The 15,646-nt window shown below is 39.0% G+C and overlaps 1 protein-coding gene across 17 annotated transcripts in view; it reads right to left on the minus strand.

The window, feature by feature from the left end:
* The window catches only part of ADGRV1 (adhesion G protein-coupled receptor V1), a 304,201-nt gene that overhangs the window by 170,564 nt on the left and 117,991 nt on the right, over positions 1-15,646 (minus strand). For 16 of the 17 annotated variants that reach the window (XM_054186136.1, XM_054186133.1, XM_054186132.1 and 13 more), the window contains 12 exons: positions 15,307-15,539; positions 14,678-14,826; positions 14,370-14,571; positions 13,651-13,870; positions 12,233-12,472; positions 9,948-10,097; positions 8,599-9,072; positions 7,683-7,826; positions 6,159-6,330; positions 5,635-5,770; positions 2,940-3,787; positions 580-697 (listed from right to left, as the gene is read on the minus strand). In XM_054186136.1, coding sequence (XP_054042111.1) covers positions 580-697; positions 2,940-3,787; positions 5,635-5,770; positions 6,159-6,330; positions 7,683-7,826; positions 8,599-9,072; positions 9,948-10,097; positions 12,233-12,472; positions 13,651-13,870; positions 14,370-14,571; positions 14,678-14,826; positions 15,307-15,539 — 3,086 coding nt within the window. The remainder of the gene's footprint in view (positions 1-579; positions 698-2,939; positions 3,788-5,634; positions 5,771-6,158; positions 6,331-7,682; positions 7,827-8,598; positions 9,073-9,947; positions 10,098-12,232; positions 12,473-13,650; positions 13,871-14,369; positions 14,572-14,677; positions 14,827-15,306; positions 15,540-15,646) is intronic. The other variant, XM_054186146.1, reaches the window with a different exon arrangement.

Raw genomic sequence — 15,646 nt, forward strand, 5'->3', positions numbered from 1 at the left:
AGACAGGGATGTGCTGAAGTGCCTTGCTGAATGCCATTTGCCTGGAAAGCCAGGCAGAACTTGTCTTTCCTCCCAGTTTAAGGAACGTAGAGTACTCGAGCCTATTTGTTTAATGTACACATAAATGTACCACATATATATGTGCTAATTAGAAAAATCACAGTATCTGTGTGAGTGAAGACGTAAGCATAGTACTGATACTTAGGTATCTTCTTAATTGCTCATTTTAGTCTTCATGCCTACGTTACGTTACACAGGGAGATGAGAATTTTAATTACACCTTCAGCGGTGCAAATACTTCACCTTAAGCAAAACTTTCACACTTGCTCCCTTACAGCGTTAAGTCGGAAAATAGTTGTTTTTTCCATTTCTGGTTTATAGCAGTACAGTGACAGACCTAATCACATTCACAACTTAAAAGCCCATTTTCCAAATTCTGGGAAGTTATTAAAGGAGCTGAAAGGTAAAGATTTATTGTAAAACTCTAGGGTAACCTCTTCCACTAACAGTAGCTGCTGTGATTCAACACAGCCTATTACAGCGTGTGGGAAGAGCCCTTGAATCAGCTGTTGCCTGCACCTGTTTGGTTGCCTCGCGACAATCAGCAGCACCTCCCTGTTTTCTGAGTCTTCATCAAGTACAAGACCGCTTTGTACTTCTGGAACGAATCCCAAAATGCCGTTCTGGAGATCACTTCCTGTACAGGAAACAGTCCATGAAAGTAATTAGCAAGCAAGTTAAACTGAGACTGAATTACAATTTTAATGTGGATAACTGCTAAAAAAATATAAAAACTAGGTACCAACAGCGTGCTACAAAGTACCTCTTGGGGATGCCTCAAGAAAATTTCTTACAATCATAGAATGGTTAGAGTTGGAAGGGACCCTCCAACCTCTCCATATTTCTATTCTTAATTTACGCTCCATACTTATCTAGAACTTCAAATATTGGCATTTATAAATTTTATTTTTACCAGTAAATGCCAGGGGAGGTTTAGATTGGGTATTAGGAAAAATTTCTTTTTGGTGGAGTCACCATCCCTGGAGGTATCTAAAAGACGTGTAGACGTGGTGCTGAGGGACGTGGTTTAGTGGTGGTTTTGGCAGTGTTAGGCTGATGGTTGGACTTGATGGTCTTAAAGGTCTCTTCCAACCTAGATGATTCTATGAGTCTATGATTCTACACGTAAGTCTTTTTGAAAGTAAATTCCTTATAAGAGTCCGGGCACCATCTATGCTTGTATTTTCAGCAGCATTCATCATACTGACTGAATTTTGTGTCCCTCGACTCCAAGAGTCTAGGTGCTACGGTAGTTCAGAACAGTGTCAAAAACCTTGCTTATAATGCCCTTAGGAGACACCACTCCAGCTATATTATTTTATGTTTACCATAACCCCTTAAAATGTATTCTTTCTAAACAGAGATGGGCCTCAGTGTGCCCCTAGATGGACATAGCTGGTTATGGGATGAAGACGGGCTTCCAAGGACAGCGTTCTTATTCATCCCACACATGATGTTGAAGCCATTCATTTTCCCAAATTGTTTCATCAGCTTTTCTCCTGCATCTTGAATTCAGTGCGTGGAATTAGGGAGCTGCAAAATACTGCATTGTTCTCATGGGAACGTAAATAAATTCAGCTAAACAGCAGTGGAGGAAAAAACCAAAAGGGTTAAAGAGGGGAAAACTAATGTCAACACAGTGTCCCATTAAATCTTGCTTCTAAAGGATTTCCCCTTTACTGGTAGTGATGGATTTATTCTGCAATTGGGAAGGCAATCTAGTTCCGACATGGCGCATATTAAACATACTGAAGATTAACAGATACTGTGTGTTTGCGTATTTGCATGCAATATATTTAACTTGCGGTATCTTTCTATCTGTACAGCTACACGCAGATACATGTTTCGACCCTTCTCCTTAATGCAGTTCTTTCCTGCTCTTACTTTATGTACTCATTGGACTCGGGGTGTAACTCTAGAGCATATTAATACACTTCTGTGAGATTCAATACAGGCTCACATTCCAACCTGTGCCTATGCACATACTTCTTCGGTTAACTTGCACATACAGGCAACTGCTGACTTGCATGGTGAATTCTAGGGACGGTGCACACAAAGGAAACGTGTTTTATACGATCTGTTCTTGCGCACATAGTTTTGGTTGCTGCATACACTCATCCAACAGCACAGTTTAATTCTGGTTCTCAATATCTACCTTGTATTTTAAGACTATCTAAATAAACAAAGCTTCCGGTAAATGTTGGACCTTATGTATAATTTTCTTGATTAATCTAAACGGTTCCAATTCCCGGCTTGTTTCTGAAACTTAATCTCTACTGCAGTTAAACTTTGTTTATATTCAATTGGTAATTCTTATAGATATCTAAAAGCTAAGGGAAAATGGAGCTCTTACACCACTTTCTCACAGCAGCGTGTGGTGACTGAAAGGAAAACTCTTCCCTGATGTCTATGTCAGCCCATTTCTATCCTCCCTCCCCAGAAGCAGAGGACAACTCAACTGCAGATATGAATTGCATAGTATCAAAGCAAAAAAACAGAAACTGTTTTCCATACTTTGTAAAAACCCCATACAATGTAAAAGTGACAAAATGGCCAAGAAAAACAAAAAAGCCTGCAATGCCACTACACATGAAAGAAAAACACTCAAGATTAGCCTTCATGCAGTAAAACAGGACAAGAATAGATATAAGCAGCATCTCTCAATGTTTTTTTGAGCCATGTTTCTAAGGGATGCATGGTGGACTTGGTGCATTAGATGCTTCCTCTGATCTGGAAACTCAATATTTGGGAATAGAATACCCTGCTTATTATCAAAAAGAATTCCAATCTTTACATAAAAATTGCTATGAGGACATATAGTTATTTACTGTTATTTAATTCAGACGTATTTACTAATTTTCTGGGGGAAAAGTTATTACCTGCAATAATTACTGTTGCAAAAGCAACATATCCATATTCATCCTTTCCTTCCACAATCTGAGCTCCACATTCAGGATCAGAGAGGAAAACATAAAACAATTCCTGTCCTTCAGGCTCATCGTCATCAAAAATTTTTATGGACACCATGCCTTCTCTTTCTCCGTCCAGCAAAGTCAGGGAGACTGACTGTTCCTCAAAGTCTTCTCCTTCCATGGCCCATGTGAAGTTTGATTTTTCATAAACATTTCCAAAAGGATACGAATCCACTCCGCTCTGTGCACTTGCCCCCCCAAAGGTTTTAATGGTTACTTCAATATCACCAGTAAAACCCTTGGTCCTTCTGATATGAAGTATCACTGTGTTGGGGGTACTGTTGTTGGCATCTTCTTCAACATAAACAAACTCTGGCCCCAAACTCAGTATTCCATGAAGAATATCATTAGCCAGGATACTGACTGTTGCAACACTGAAAGCTGGATTCAAACGTGGACTCCAGTCAGGATTCACAGGTTGAACATCCAAAATTTCCACAGCGGTCAAATTTACAAAAAAAAACTCCTCCATTTCAGACACAGAGTCATCAATTATTGATATTTCTATCACAGCATTTGTCTGAAATCGTAAAAACATAAGCTCCCCATTGTAGAGGGGTATAAAGTCCTCTAGAGGTTTGGCACTTCCTGGAATGGTCTGATATGTCAATTTAGTGAGATTACTTTGAAAACCAAACAATCTTTGGACATGTAGTGTGACTGCTTGAACATCTTCTTCAACTGAAACAGATCTTGAGTTAAGAGCAAATTGGAATATCCCCATTGGCTCAATTTCAGCTATTGTAAATCCTGACCTGAAACAGAAAAGATATCAAAGCCGAGTGAGGAAGTATGAAATGCGAAACGTAAAACACCAAGGCAGAGCAATTTCCGGTGAACAGTCAATGATGGCTGTAAGAAAGTGGGTAAAAAAACCCAAACGTAACAGTAGAGGGAAGAAACAGCAATCATACAAGGCAGGATGTAAAGAACTTCCCTGAAAAATGTTTTTGGAATGATTGGATTGAGCAGCCCTCCACACGCTTACTGCATCCTGAGTCAGCACAGGATACGGAACAAAGGATAAAGTAAGGCCTTCCTGAGAAAATGGAAAGGCAAAAGGGAGGTGGTTGAGTCACCATCCCTAGCGGTATTTAAGAAACGTCTATATTTGGCACTTCAGGGCACGCTCTAGTGGCAGAGGTTGTAGGTTGTTTGGTTTTCTTTGTTTGTTTTTTTGTTTGTCTGGGTTTGTTTTTTTTTCGTGTGTGTGTGTATGGTTGGACTCGACGATCTCAAAGGTCCTTTCCAACCATGAAGATTCTATGATTCTATGAAAAGAAAGTGCAATGTCTTCCTACTGTGCAGGAAGATATATTACAACACAGTTGCTCCAACTAACACCAGTTTTAACCGTCAAACAAACTTCCTGTACCAAGGCAAAACTGTGTAGTGGACAGATGCTAGCAGATCTACAGATTTAGCCAGGAAGCTAGAGAAGAAAAGGAAATTATTTTAAAACTTACACTGGGGCTTTGAAATACTAATTGTCCCCTCATAACGTAACTCAGAGCCATTTTTTCCAGATCTGAGCCCTATCATCAATACCAATTTAAGCTCTACTATGTTCATATTAAGTATATCCCTTTCTTATAGAAAATAAGCACAGAGACTAGGACTGCTAAACCTTGGGTCTTACACTTGTCTCTAGAACTGATCCATTATTCGGTGCCGGAGGCTACAAAATAGCACTAGAATTACACTGATTTAGGTTAACGCACTGGACCCTTTCCATGGCTACAGGAGTTAAAACCTTTTCAAAGTAAATGCCAGCTCTACCCGCTGTGGGATGTAGTCTGAAGTTTTCTAGGAAAGGTCATCCTCGTATACGCAAGGTGTTTGACTCACACAGTGAACAGGTGTTCTGAGGACAGCAGTCCACAGGACAGACAAGCCTAGGAGAAGGGTCAATCCCAGGGGCTGAGCCATCCAGTTCATTCCTTCCTTCCTTCAGACTGGCCAGAGAAATTGTGATACGGTGAAGCCAATACCTTTCTCCGTATGCAGTGTTACTCTATGTCCGTTCTTTTTATAGCACTTCTAGCTATGAATTAGTAAGGAAGAACGTAAAGAAAATAGTTTGAAGAATAGATAACAGCTGAGATGGAGAATTACATTAAACATAATGGGTTTGCTCTTAAGGATAAAAAAGGGGGTTTATATAAATTAGGTATTTTTGGAGCATTTCTTGTTTCATTTTATTTATTTTAAACCATGTTTGTTACCTAAGATGATTTAAATACGGGGTTTTAGGGACACTAATGAAAACTGTTAGAGTTGCTTTCATTCTTCAGCTTCCTGGATAAAACTGTTGATCTTGGTTCTTTGTTTTCTTAACTGCCTCCATCATTCTAGACACATTCCAGGCACCTTGGACCCCAGTGATACGAAATAGACTGGAAATGGAGAAAAGCTGTAGTTCTGATCAGGTCAGATTTGCAGTACTGACACTTGTGTCCACCTGAGACAAGGCACAGATTTACCAAAGAAGGCACTAACACTTGCTAGCTACCAATAATTTAATAGGGATTTGTATAAGGTGCGACCTGTATACAGGCCATAATTCTTAGAGGCGACTCAGAAGTATAACGCACATTCTTACCTCAGGCGAGCCCCACCAGACACATTGCTGTGCAGTGCTGTTAAAGTGATGGCAAAGGACTCAAGTTTATTTAGGCTTGGAGTAGCCCGAAATGAAATTACTTTACTTTGCTCACCAGAGGAGAACAAAACAGTACCTGGAGGAAAAAAAAGCAAAAGAGAGCACGAGTCAAAATAACTAAATAGGAACACTCTTTTACCTGGAAACGTGCTGAGATAGCAACTTTAATGACAATTCCCCTCCATTCAGGAAGAAGAAATCTGCATGATAAGGGTCTTTCCTATATAAATCTGTCCTTCAGGGGTGTAGCACTGTGCCTGCCTCCCAGATAGGTAGTTATCTTAGCTCTTATTTCTTTTTTTTGCTCATGAAATAACATACGCCTTACAGCTAAAAATCCGACCATACAATTTCATTCTAATGACTCTTCATTAATAGAGGAACCGTGTAGAGGTACAAATAACTTAAAGGTGGTATCATCACTTACGCAGCTCTCACAGCCGTTTCCTCAGACATGTACTTACCAAACGGAGGAGTAATATTGCCTGGCTGAGCAAAGGCAGTGGTTAGGTCCGGTGGGTATCCTGAAATCCAGCTGACTATTACAGAGCCATAAACTCCGTTTCTGGTTATGACAGCCTGGCCTGTCCCTGCTACAATGTCTGTAAGTCGTAAAATCACAGATTCAAAGCCAACCTGTGGAAACATAGCAGATTTTGTTATAGAAAACTGAATAAAAATGGGCAGTAACATATGCGAAAGCATACTGTATTTCATAAAACAGGTGTTTTACAACAATTAAGTGTGCCTATAGATGGATGTATGTGTACGTATATTTGAGTGCGTGAATATATATACACACTTCCTTCACAACTCTTCCACAGTACTTCTAAGTCTTAGATTTCTGAGACTCAGATCTCAGGGAAAAGGAACCGGTATGACTAACGTTTCAGTACTGAGAACACTGAATACAGCCTTCTCTGTCTGTTTTTTGAAAGAAAAACAAACCAACCTGCTCTGAACACTCACAGGAGACAGCTGTAGTACTAGATATATATATATACACACATAGGTCTAAAATAAATTGTTACCTGTGTATCCAGTGAAAAATAAGTTGCTGACACATGACATTGTTGGCAAAATTATTCTTGCTAATTTGATCTACTTTTCTCTTTCTTTGAGCCGCAAATCGGACCGAAAAGGTAATTTGCATATTCCAAAATTAATGATAAATAGATACATGGTACAGAAAGACCATTTGGATTAAGTTCAATTACAAACTAAAAGACAAAACTGTGCTCCAAGACAATTAAAATCATTAAATAAAAACGTCCATAAAATTTAAGAGCTAAAAACTCAGCACGCTATTGTCTCTGCCCGACGCAAGAGAAGGGAACTGTAGCACATACGCCATACTGGAAGCGGCAAATTCTCTTTTCTCACTCGCACACAAAGTGGACAAATGGAGAATTTCCCACTCACTGATCAGCCAAATACACTGCCACCTGCATTAAAACCCAGCACAACCTCCATCTCTTTTTGCACACAGTAATGCACACGTGCTGTTATCTGCTCTGGGGCCGCCGTACTTAAAGGAGTAACACTGTCCAGAATAAGCTGTTTTCCTTTAAGTCTCAGAACTTCCATTTCATGTAAACTAAAGTATAAATTAACCACGATATTTACACTGTTTACATTCTACAGATGAAGATACGTTTTCAAACTGTATTAACACTTTAAGAGTCGTTCAGACGTGGTGTTGGGGGATACGGCGTAGGGGAGAACTCTGTAGAGTGGGGTTGATGGTTGGACTCGATGATCCCAGGGGGCTTTTCCAACCTGCGTGATTCTGTGAGTCTATGAATTTGTATCGGAGAAAAGATAATACGCAGTACAGCTAATAACTGGAGGAGTGTTGCCAGTCATTGAAGTGGTAGCAATGACGAAAACTTCAAGGAGCCAATTGAATTCTTATAGCAGCTACCTTTGGTAATGGAGTGCACCTTCCCTCCGTGGTAGGAATGTGACACTGCAGCCAGCCCACTGACCTGTGAATTGGCAGCTTCCTCAGGGACAAGCAGAACAGCTGACTTTGCACTTCCTAATATTTTAGGCACATCCTTGGCACTTCCCCTAACCAGGCTTACGTTAATCAGTTCCAGAGTAAAATTCAAGCCCAGTAAAATAAATGCCTTTGAGAGAGAGAGAATTTAATTAAAAAGGCAGAAATTTAATTCCACTAAAAACATTATATCCACCAGTTCAAAGAATTAAGTAGCAAAACAACCTGAAGTTTTTGTTCTACTTGCATACAAAAAGCAGTGTTTTCAAGACAAGTGTTTTGTTGGTTGTGTTTCTCCAAGTGCATACAGCTAAAACATCAATTCTGTGAATGTGATTTACTAGCAGATTGTTGGAATGGGAGTTTGTAGAGCAACTATTGCCATTTTAATAAATTGTATCTAACACAGAGGGCCTCAGCTTGACTTTAATCCTTAGGATTAAAAAGATGCAAGATGGGTGTAAAAAGGATGTAAGTGCATAAGTGTGTAAAACTGTACAAAAAAACACGGAACAGAGAGAACCGAAGGTAAATTTACCTGCTGCTTTGTGAGTCAGCACTGACAGATCACTATTTACAACCCAAAAGGGAAACTTGGGAAAATATTTGCATACATATAATAATAATATATTGAACTGATGGTAACACAAAGCAACGCTGGAAGGAAAAACTGAGTATTTGAACACATGCATAGCAGTGATTCTGCAATTATTATCTGAAAATGTGATATTTGAGCCCAGTTCTATTGCATAAACAGGGAATTCATAATTCTAAAACTCTCTTTTCTGCTTCGTCACGGTGGGTACTATTGAGCGTTGAGTATCTTATTCCAGCACATTTGTATTGTGATGAACACAAACGGAAACAACAGATACCACAGGAGCTACAAGGATAATACAGACCTGGTTGCTTATTGGCACTCTTTTCACTCCAAAGCTGGCACCGTCTTTTACTGTGAGGTATCCCACCTCGTTCTCGGGTTCAGTTAGCGTTTCTTCATGATGAGACAAGACATGGTACTCAACGAGCACCTCTCCGAACGCCCCAGCATGTCGAGTTACATTAATCTGAACATACCGGTCCAGGTTTCTCTCTACCAGTACTGACTGCTGATCAGGGTACACGGCAAACACTCCATAAGGATCATCATTAGCAAACACATTGATCTTCGAAATCCTTTTCTCTTGGTCTAGATCTGCTCCACCTTCTACAGAAACCAGCTGCACCACATAGTTTTCATCCAGTTCTGGAACATCATCAGGTAACAGGTAGATAATTATCTCAGCCGTACTCTGCTGGTCGGCAATGACAACAGATCCCTCTGTCCTAAGAAAGTCACCCGTGATGTCAGATTCACTACCTATTTCCCAGTAAACCTGAAATGAGTTTAGAAAACACACAAAACAAAAGAAAGCAAAATTACCCAGAGAGTCAGAAGCTTTCCTATTCAGGATTCAGTACAGACAGGGTATGGAACAGGCTGGTTTTAAGTAGGTAAAATAGAAATTGGTTTAGGTATGCAAAGAAAGAGGCACACAGACTATCTTACAAAAGAAGGGTGTGTTGTTCCTCTAATACTACCATGAATGTAGAGATTTCCTTTGCATATCTTCAGAAGATTTATTTAAAACTATATGGAATCCCTGAGCCATTTAAAAAAAAATATTTCTATTTTTACATCAAGACATCCTTGCTGTTTTTCCTCTTTCCAAGATTCCTCACATCAGAAGAGGGGTGAAGAGTTCTCACTGAACCCAGCAGATGCTTTTATTAATCGACTTATTATTTTTTTGATGAAAGGAATAACTGTTAAAATGCTGACTTCTAAACAACTTCAGGTAAAAAAAAAAAAAGTGAGTGATAGTTCAAAATAGTCTGATTCTTGCCTTTAGGTATGCTTAGAAAAAATAAAATTGTGATGATCTCAAAGGAAGCTCACTATGTAAGTGCACTCTGTTCTCTTCTCCCATCAAAAGCACAGGGAGAGGGGGAGGGAGAAAGAGAGAACGGAGAACGTCGCTGCAGTGCTGTTTTTTCTTTTTTTCTTTCCTGAGCAGAGGAGGCTGAATCTGGCTCTCCAAACCATGAGTACTAGGGCTGAGTCTGTCCTAAATGCAGTCTAAAAGGCACCGTTTCAGAGATGAATTTGAGAAACAAGCTACAGAAAGGCACAGAAAAAAATATTCCTCCATACATTGATACTGAGGGTGATTTCAGATGATACTGGTTATTAGGAAAAGAGTGAGAATACCGTTACGTTTCCCAAAGTGCCTTGAATTCGTCTGACAAACAGCGTAATACTTCGTGGCCCTTCCACTGCTGAGGGTTCTGTATAGTTATTCTCTGTTAGTGATTCAGGAGCAAACTGTACAATTCCATTGGGATCGCCAAACTTCTGTATCTGTAAAAAAGTAAACAAACAAAGCAAAAATCAGAAATGTAGAGTGAGTTGTTTTCTTGTTCAAATCATTGAGATTTTCACTGCTAGATGCTACAGGGCACGTATCTAATAGCTCTTCCGAGTTTTCTCCTCTTAAGAAGATTCAACCGCAGATTAGTGATTAGGACTGAGACAATAAAATAACCCAACCCAGCAGTCAGGACCATCAAGGTATGAGAAGCGAGTGATACCAAGCCCACGTGCACACACAAACACACAAAAGAAGACTGTTATATGAAATCTACGGGTAACTTGCTCTTTTGTGAGAAAATCTTACCATGATACATAAATAAGTTTAAGCAGGATCGAAATTGATCAGGAGTTAAAATACGAAAAAATATGGAAAGTTTTTAGCCTTGGATTAATAAAAGCATCATATGTAAAGAAATTCAGGCAATGACGATGAATCTGTCCACTGAGTTGAGCCTCCCTCAGCTTTAAACAATTTGTAAATTTTAAATGGTCTTGTAAATTATAAATGGTCTAAACACATTTCAGAGAGTAAAGTAATTTTGAAAGGATTTGGAAAACATATTGCATGGATTCAGGATACTAAGAGACAGCAGAGGAGGCATGAATGACCCCGTTTCAGATTTTCAGCACTATCCAAGGAAGAAAAGGACAGAGTTTTATTTCAAAGGTTTTATCTGAATATTCTCTGATTAAAGCAGGAAATGCTCAGGCACCTTGGGCTAGTGTGCAGAAACTCTTCTGAGTTTGCAAACTCAGCCCTGTGGTCTAGAGCTCATCCACATCCTTCTGCGTGAATCACCAGCTGCAACGGGAATTCACGGTGAACTGCCTGACAACTGAGCTGCAACAGCAGTGCGTACTGAGAAGCCACTCCATTGGCATCCAGCGTGGAACATTCCAGTACAAGGAATAGAATCATAGAATCATAGAATCATTTAGGTTGGAAAAGACCCTTGGGATCACCGAGTCCAACCATCAACTCCACTCTACAAAGTTCTCCCTTACACCATATCCCTCAACGCCACATCTAAACGACTCTTAAACACATTCCAGGATGGTGACTCCACCACCTCCCTGGGCAGCCTATTCCAGTGTCTGACCACTCTTTCTGTGAAGAATTTTTCCCTTATGTCCAGCCGAAGCCTACCCTGTTGCAGCTTGTAGCCATTCCCTCTTGTTCTATCGCCAATTACCTGTGAGAAGAGACCAGCACCAACCTCTCTACAATGGCCTTTCAAGTAGTTGTAGAGAGCGATGAGGTCTCCCCTCAGCCTCCTCTTCCTCAAACTAAACCCTCCCAGCTCCTTCAATCGCTCCTCATCAGATTTATTCTCCAGGCCCTTCACCAGCTTCGTTGCCCTCCTCTGCACTCGCTCCAGCACCTCGAGGTGCCCCGAACTGGACACAATACTCAAGGGGTGGCCTCACCAGTGCTGAGTACAGGGGGACAATCACCTCCCTCCTCCTGCTGGTCACACTATTTCTAATACAAGCCAGGAGGCCATTGGCCCTCTTGGCCACCTGGCATAAACCTGCATCCCTGAGGGAGAAATTGTGGAGTTGGTGGAAATAGGAGGCAATTCCATCAAGACTCCACAGACCAGAAAAAAAACCCAGAAATCCAGTTTCTAGGAAAGATTTGGTTTTTTACAGGCATCTTATAAAAGCCTTATAAGAGGCTCTCGTATCTCTAGAGCAATAATTTGTCTTTGAAAACTCCCTCTGCCTTCTGCCACAAATTTCTGCATTTCTCATGCTCTGCAATAGTCAGATTCTCTCCTTTCTTTTATATATAATAGCTGAAGCAGACGAAGAGGTCAAGAAGGGATGAACAACAAACTGACATTTAGAAATGAGGATCCAATCCACGCTCTCTCCAAAGAGAACAACAGAGGTCTGCAAATGAAGGGCCGGGTCAGGGCTTATATGCCAATTTTTACTGAACAGGTTCTTTGCTTTCTTTTTTAAGAAGTGAAGCTGTTACAAAGCACCTAAGTAGTATGAGGGACGAAAAGGCCAAATGACAAACTATGCAATAATTATTAATTTTTAAAAGCATTGCAGGATAAACACCAATACTATGAGAGATCTCAGAAAAAAGAAAAGTAATAATATGGACTTACTATTAGTGTAATGTTTTTTGCCTTAGGATCTATTTCTGTTTCACCTTTCATAAGGCTCAGTCTAATAATGAAGATCTCCTGAACTTCAACATCTTCATGAGGATAGATTTGCAGATTAATAGCTCTCAGACCTCCTTCTCCTTCTCCAAAATAGAACGATCCATTCACAGGGTCACCAATGTCACTATTCAGGGGAGATAAAACCTCTTCTGAATTGGGTCCCAAGATGTCCCAATTAATCTGTGGAAGATACCAGTTTCAGCTTTAGAGAGGTGATGTTATATTATAATAGCCTCCCACTGGGAGAAACGTCAGAGTACCACAAATGACATAGAAATTCTTGTATCTGGTAGCGAGCTATGTTTAAATCTTTGCTGTTCATACAGAAAAAAAATTTCTTGTAATTAACTCTATACATACAGAATATATATAATCCTTCGGAAAAATAAACATGACAAGTTACAAATGAAAATTCTGCAGTGTCAGTTAGCCACAATGCCAGTCTGTGAAATTCTAGATATCACTAATAGAAAATAAGAGAAACTGAGATTTCTTTAGCACATAATGGGAAGGACACAGGCCTCTTTCTATTTCTCTCCCTTTCGCGATTTGTTTTGCGAAGCTCCCCAAATGAGTACTCATGACCAAAACCATTCCCTGTGAAGTGTGATATCAAGGCAGAAAATGACAAATATTTTTTTAAGAGTCTGCAATAGAAGTTTTTGATCCCTTAAATGATGATTCATACTTTTTCAGTGTGATTAAAAGCTAGAATCTTTTCAAAATTTCCCACAAATTAGATTGCTTTTGAGGAGTCATATTCAGCACTTTAAAATTACTATTTTGGCCACTTTAATTGCTTTCCAGTTTTCTCAAATGGCTTCTAGAAAAAGTCAAAGAGCAAGGCAATTTCTACTTGGGGAGAGGAGGAACTGATGGCCTTTACTGCCAATCTTCCAGTCACTTGCCAAGGCTGTTAAAGGTCTACCTTGGTTCATATTTATACCTTCACTTTGTCAATGGTTTGTACAGAGTTAAAAAAAAAAAAAAAATCTAGAAAACTCATAATTAACAATTTACTGAAAAAAGTTTCAACAGCATTAGGAAGTAATCCAATTTAATTAAATTAATTTACTGGTGATGCATCAAATTAACCATATTTTTGACGTTAGGATTAGGAGCTAGTTTGAAACAAAGTACACAAGACCCTAATAAAAGAAAGAAAGCAGGAGGAGAAAGAGAAGATTAAAAGAATAACAACATTTTCTTTTATACGGCAACACGATGCAATTCATGTTTAATAAAATGCCACAATTATCCTATTAGAAATCAGTCACAGAGAAGCTCTTGAAGGAAAATGCAGGAGCTTTTTCACCTAGTCACCAGAAAGCATTCAGCCTTTGATAGCCAGGGCCCACCTGTGTCTCCCCTAACAATCTTCCAGTCCTTTCCAGCAACAGGGACACTGCCATGGGTGCATCAGGATTGGGAAGAATAATTCGACTTTGGTTGAGAAATCGGACGATGCCCTGGGGGGAGTCACTTTTAGCAATAGTGACCTGGCTCACTAGGTGGAGCCCAAGGACTGCTCCACCAGTGGCTCCTGTCAGCTGGATTTCAAATTGCTCTGCAAATTCACTGCATGGGAAAAGAAAAAGAGATTCTGAGATACCCGAGAAAAAAAAATAATTAAAACTGTACTTAGTAGTTCCATCATGAATCCAACCGGATTTGTTTTAAAGGTGTACAGAAGTCAGCTCTGAAAGCATACAGTAGAACATTGTTCCCATTTGCAAAGAATGGTGATACCTGAAATAAAAATAATGTTCTATTTTCTATTCATGTTAAATTAAAAAAAAAAATAAATAGGCAAAATAATTTATTATTCACAGCAATACTAGTAACACCCAATATTTCCGGTAATCTAATGAAAAAAACGTATTTATTTTGCATAAAATTTATAACAAACTATGAAACTTCAATGATATAATCTTTTTTCCCTTTTAAATTTAAGTGATTTTTCAGCACTGTAGAAATTTGGTTTTCAATTTCAATTCTACATGCAGGTATGCTGCACATGCTAAAAAAGGATTTATCAGAAGCAAATTAGTGAATAAATATCTGAAAAATTGATTACCTTTCTTCATCGTCTATAATAGAGATATAAATAAAACTCTGGTTCTGGCCATGATAAAAAACGACAGAATTATTATGGATGATATAGTCAACACCATCGGGAAGTGCAGAAATACTTCGAGAAAGAAAATCAGCAGTTACATAGCCATAAGTTCCACGCTTTCTCACAACAGGAATCATGATTAATCCGGCATCCTCCTCTACTGCAAGAAGAATTGAGAAGTTATCACAGATATTTTATTTCAAAAATCTATGCCCTACCCACAGAAATATCTTCTAAACCACACTGAAAACTTAAGGTGAACTTACCCTGTAGAAGGATATACCGTGGGTCAAATTCTATGACGCCTTCTGCATTGTCACTTTTTGCTATAGTGACTCGCACTGTGGAGGTATTTCCTATTATTGGAGGCTGATCCACCTGTAGACCATTTTCTTTTATGGTAAAATCAAATCCACTTGCAAGAACATAAAAAGGAAAATTATATACAAAATTCTTGTGAAAGCATTAAGATGTATGTATGACAGTTTGTCAATTACTATAAATGCTTTTGTTTTCTGACAGTCATCACTGAACACTTTGGTCATACTTTTTCAAACTATATATATGCAAAAATAGTAGTTTATTCATAGAAATCTGTATCTTTCATTTTTTTCTTTATAATTTTATCTTGTTATTTGAATTTCATGAACTTGACAACTTGAATGTTATGTATGGAGTTTTAACTTCAATAAATCTTAATCAGCAAAATCTTTATACTAATGCACAAAGGGTTCCCTGTACTTCCAATTTCTATTATGATTACTATTATAGCTGTCTTAGGCAACTTTAGAATAAAACAGTTGAAAACCAGTGGTGACTTTATGCAGATAGATCAGATTCCAAATACAGCTTATTCTTCTGCTTTTGATCAATCAACTGGGAATTTTATCTTTACCTTCCTTGGAGTTCCGCTTTGGTAATCATCACTGAAAAGTCTTCAGGACCTTCAGGAAAGTCATCATCATGAATTTCAACCAAAACCATTTTACTCTCCTCATGTGGCTCAAACAACAATTCCCTTACTGTGGGAGTGAAATCAATTCCCTCCTCTGCAGTCCCATTTATTATCTGAAAGCAAAGACGCACTTTGCCATAGGATCCCCTGGAACGCACAACAGTGATGTTAACCTGAGGGAAAGAGGACACTTTCTTTAAGAAACGGCTTTGTTTTACTGTTACAGTTGCCTTTAAGAGACTGTTCTAAAGGCATCTTTTCAACGGTTCTGTCAGGTGAC

This window comes from Rissa tridactyla, chromosome Z, assembly GCF_028500815.1.
Source record: "Rissa tridactyla isolate bRisTri1 chromosome Z, bRisTri1.patW.cur.20221130, whole genome shotgun sequence".
Taxonomy (NCBI): Eukaryota; Metazoa; Chordata; class Aves; order Charadriiformes; family Laridae; genus Rissa; species Rissa tridactyla.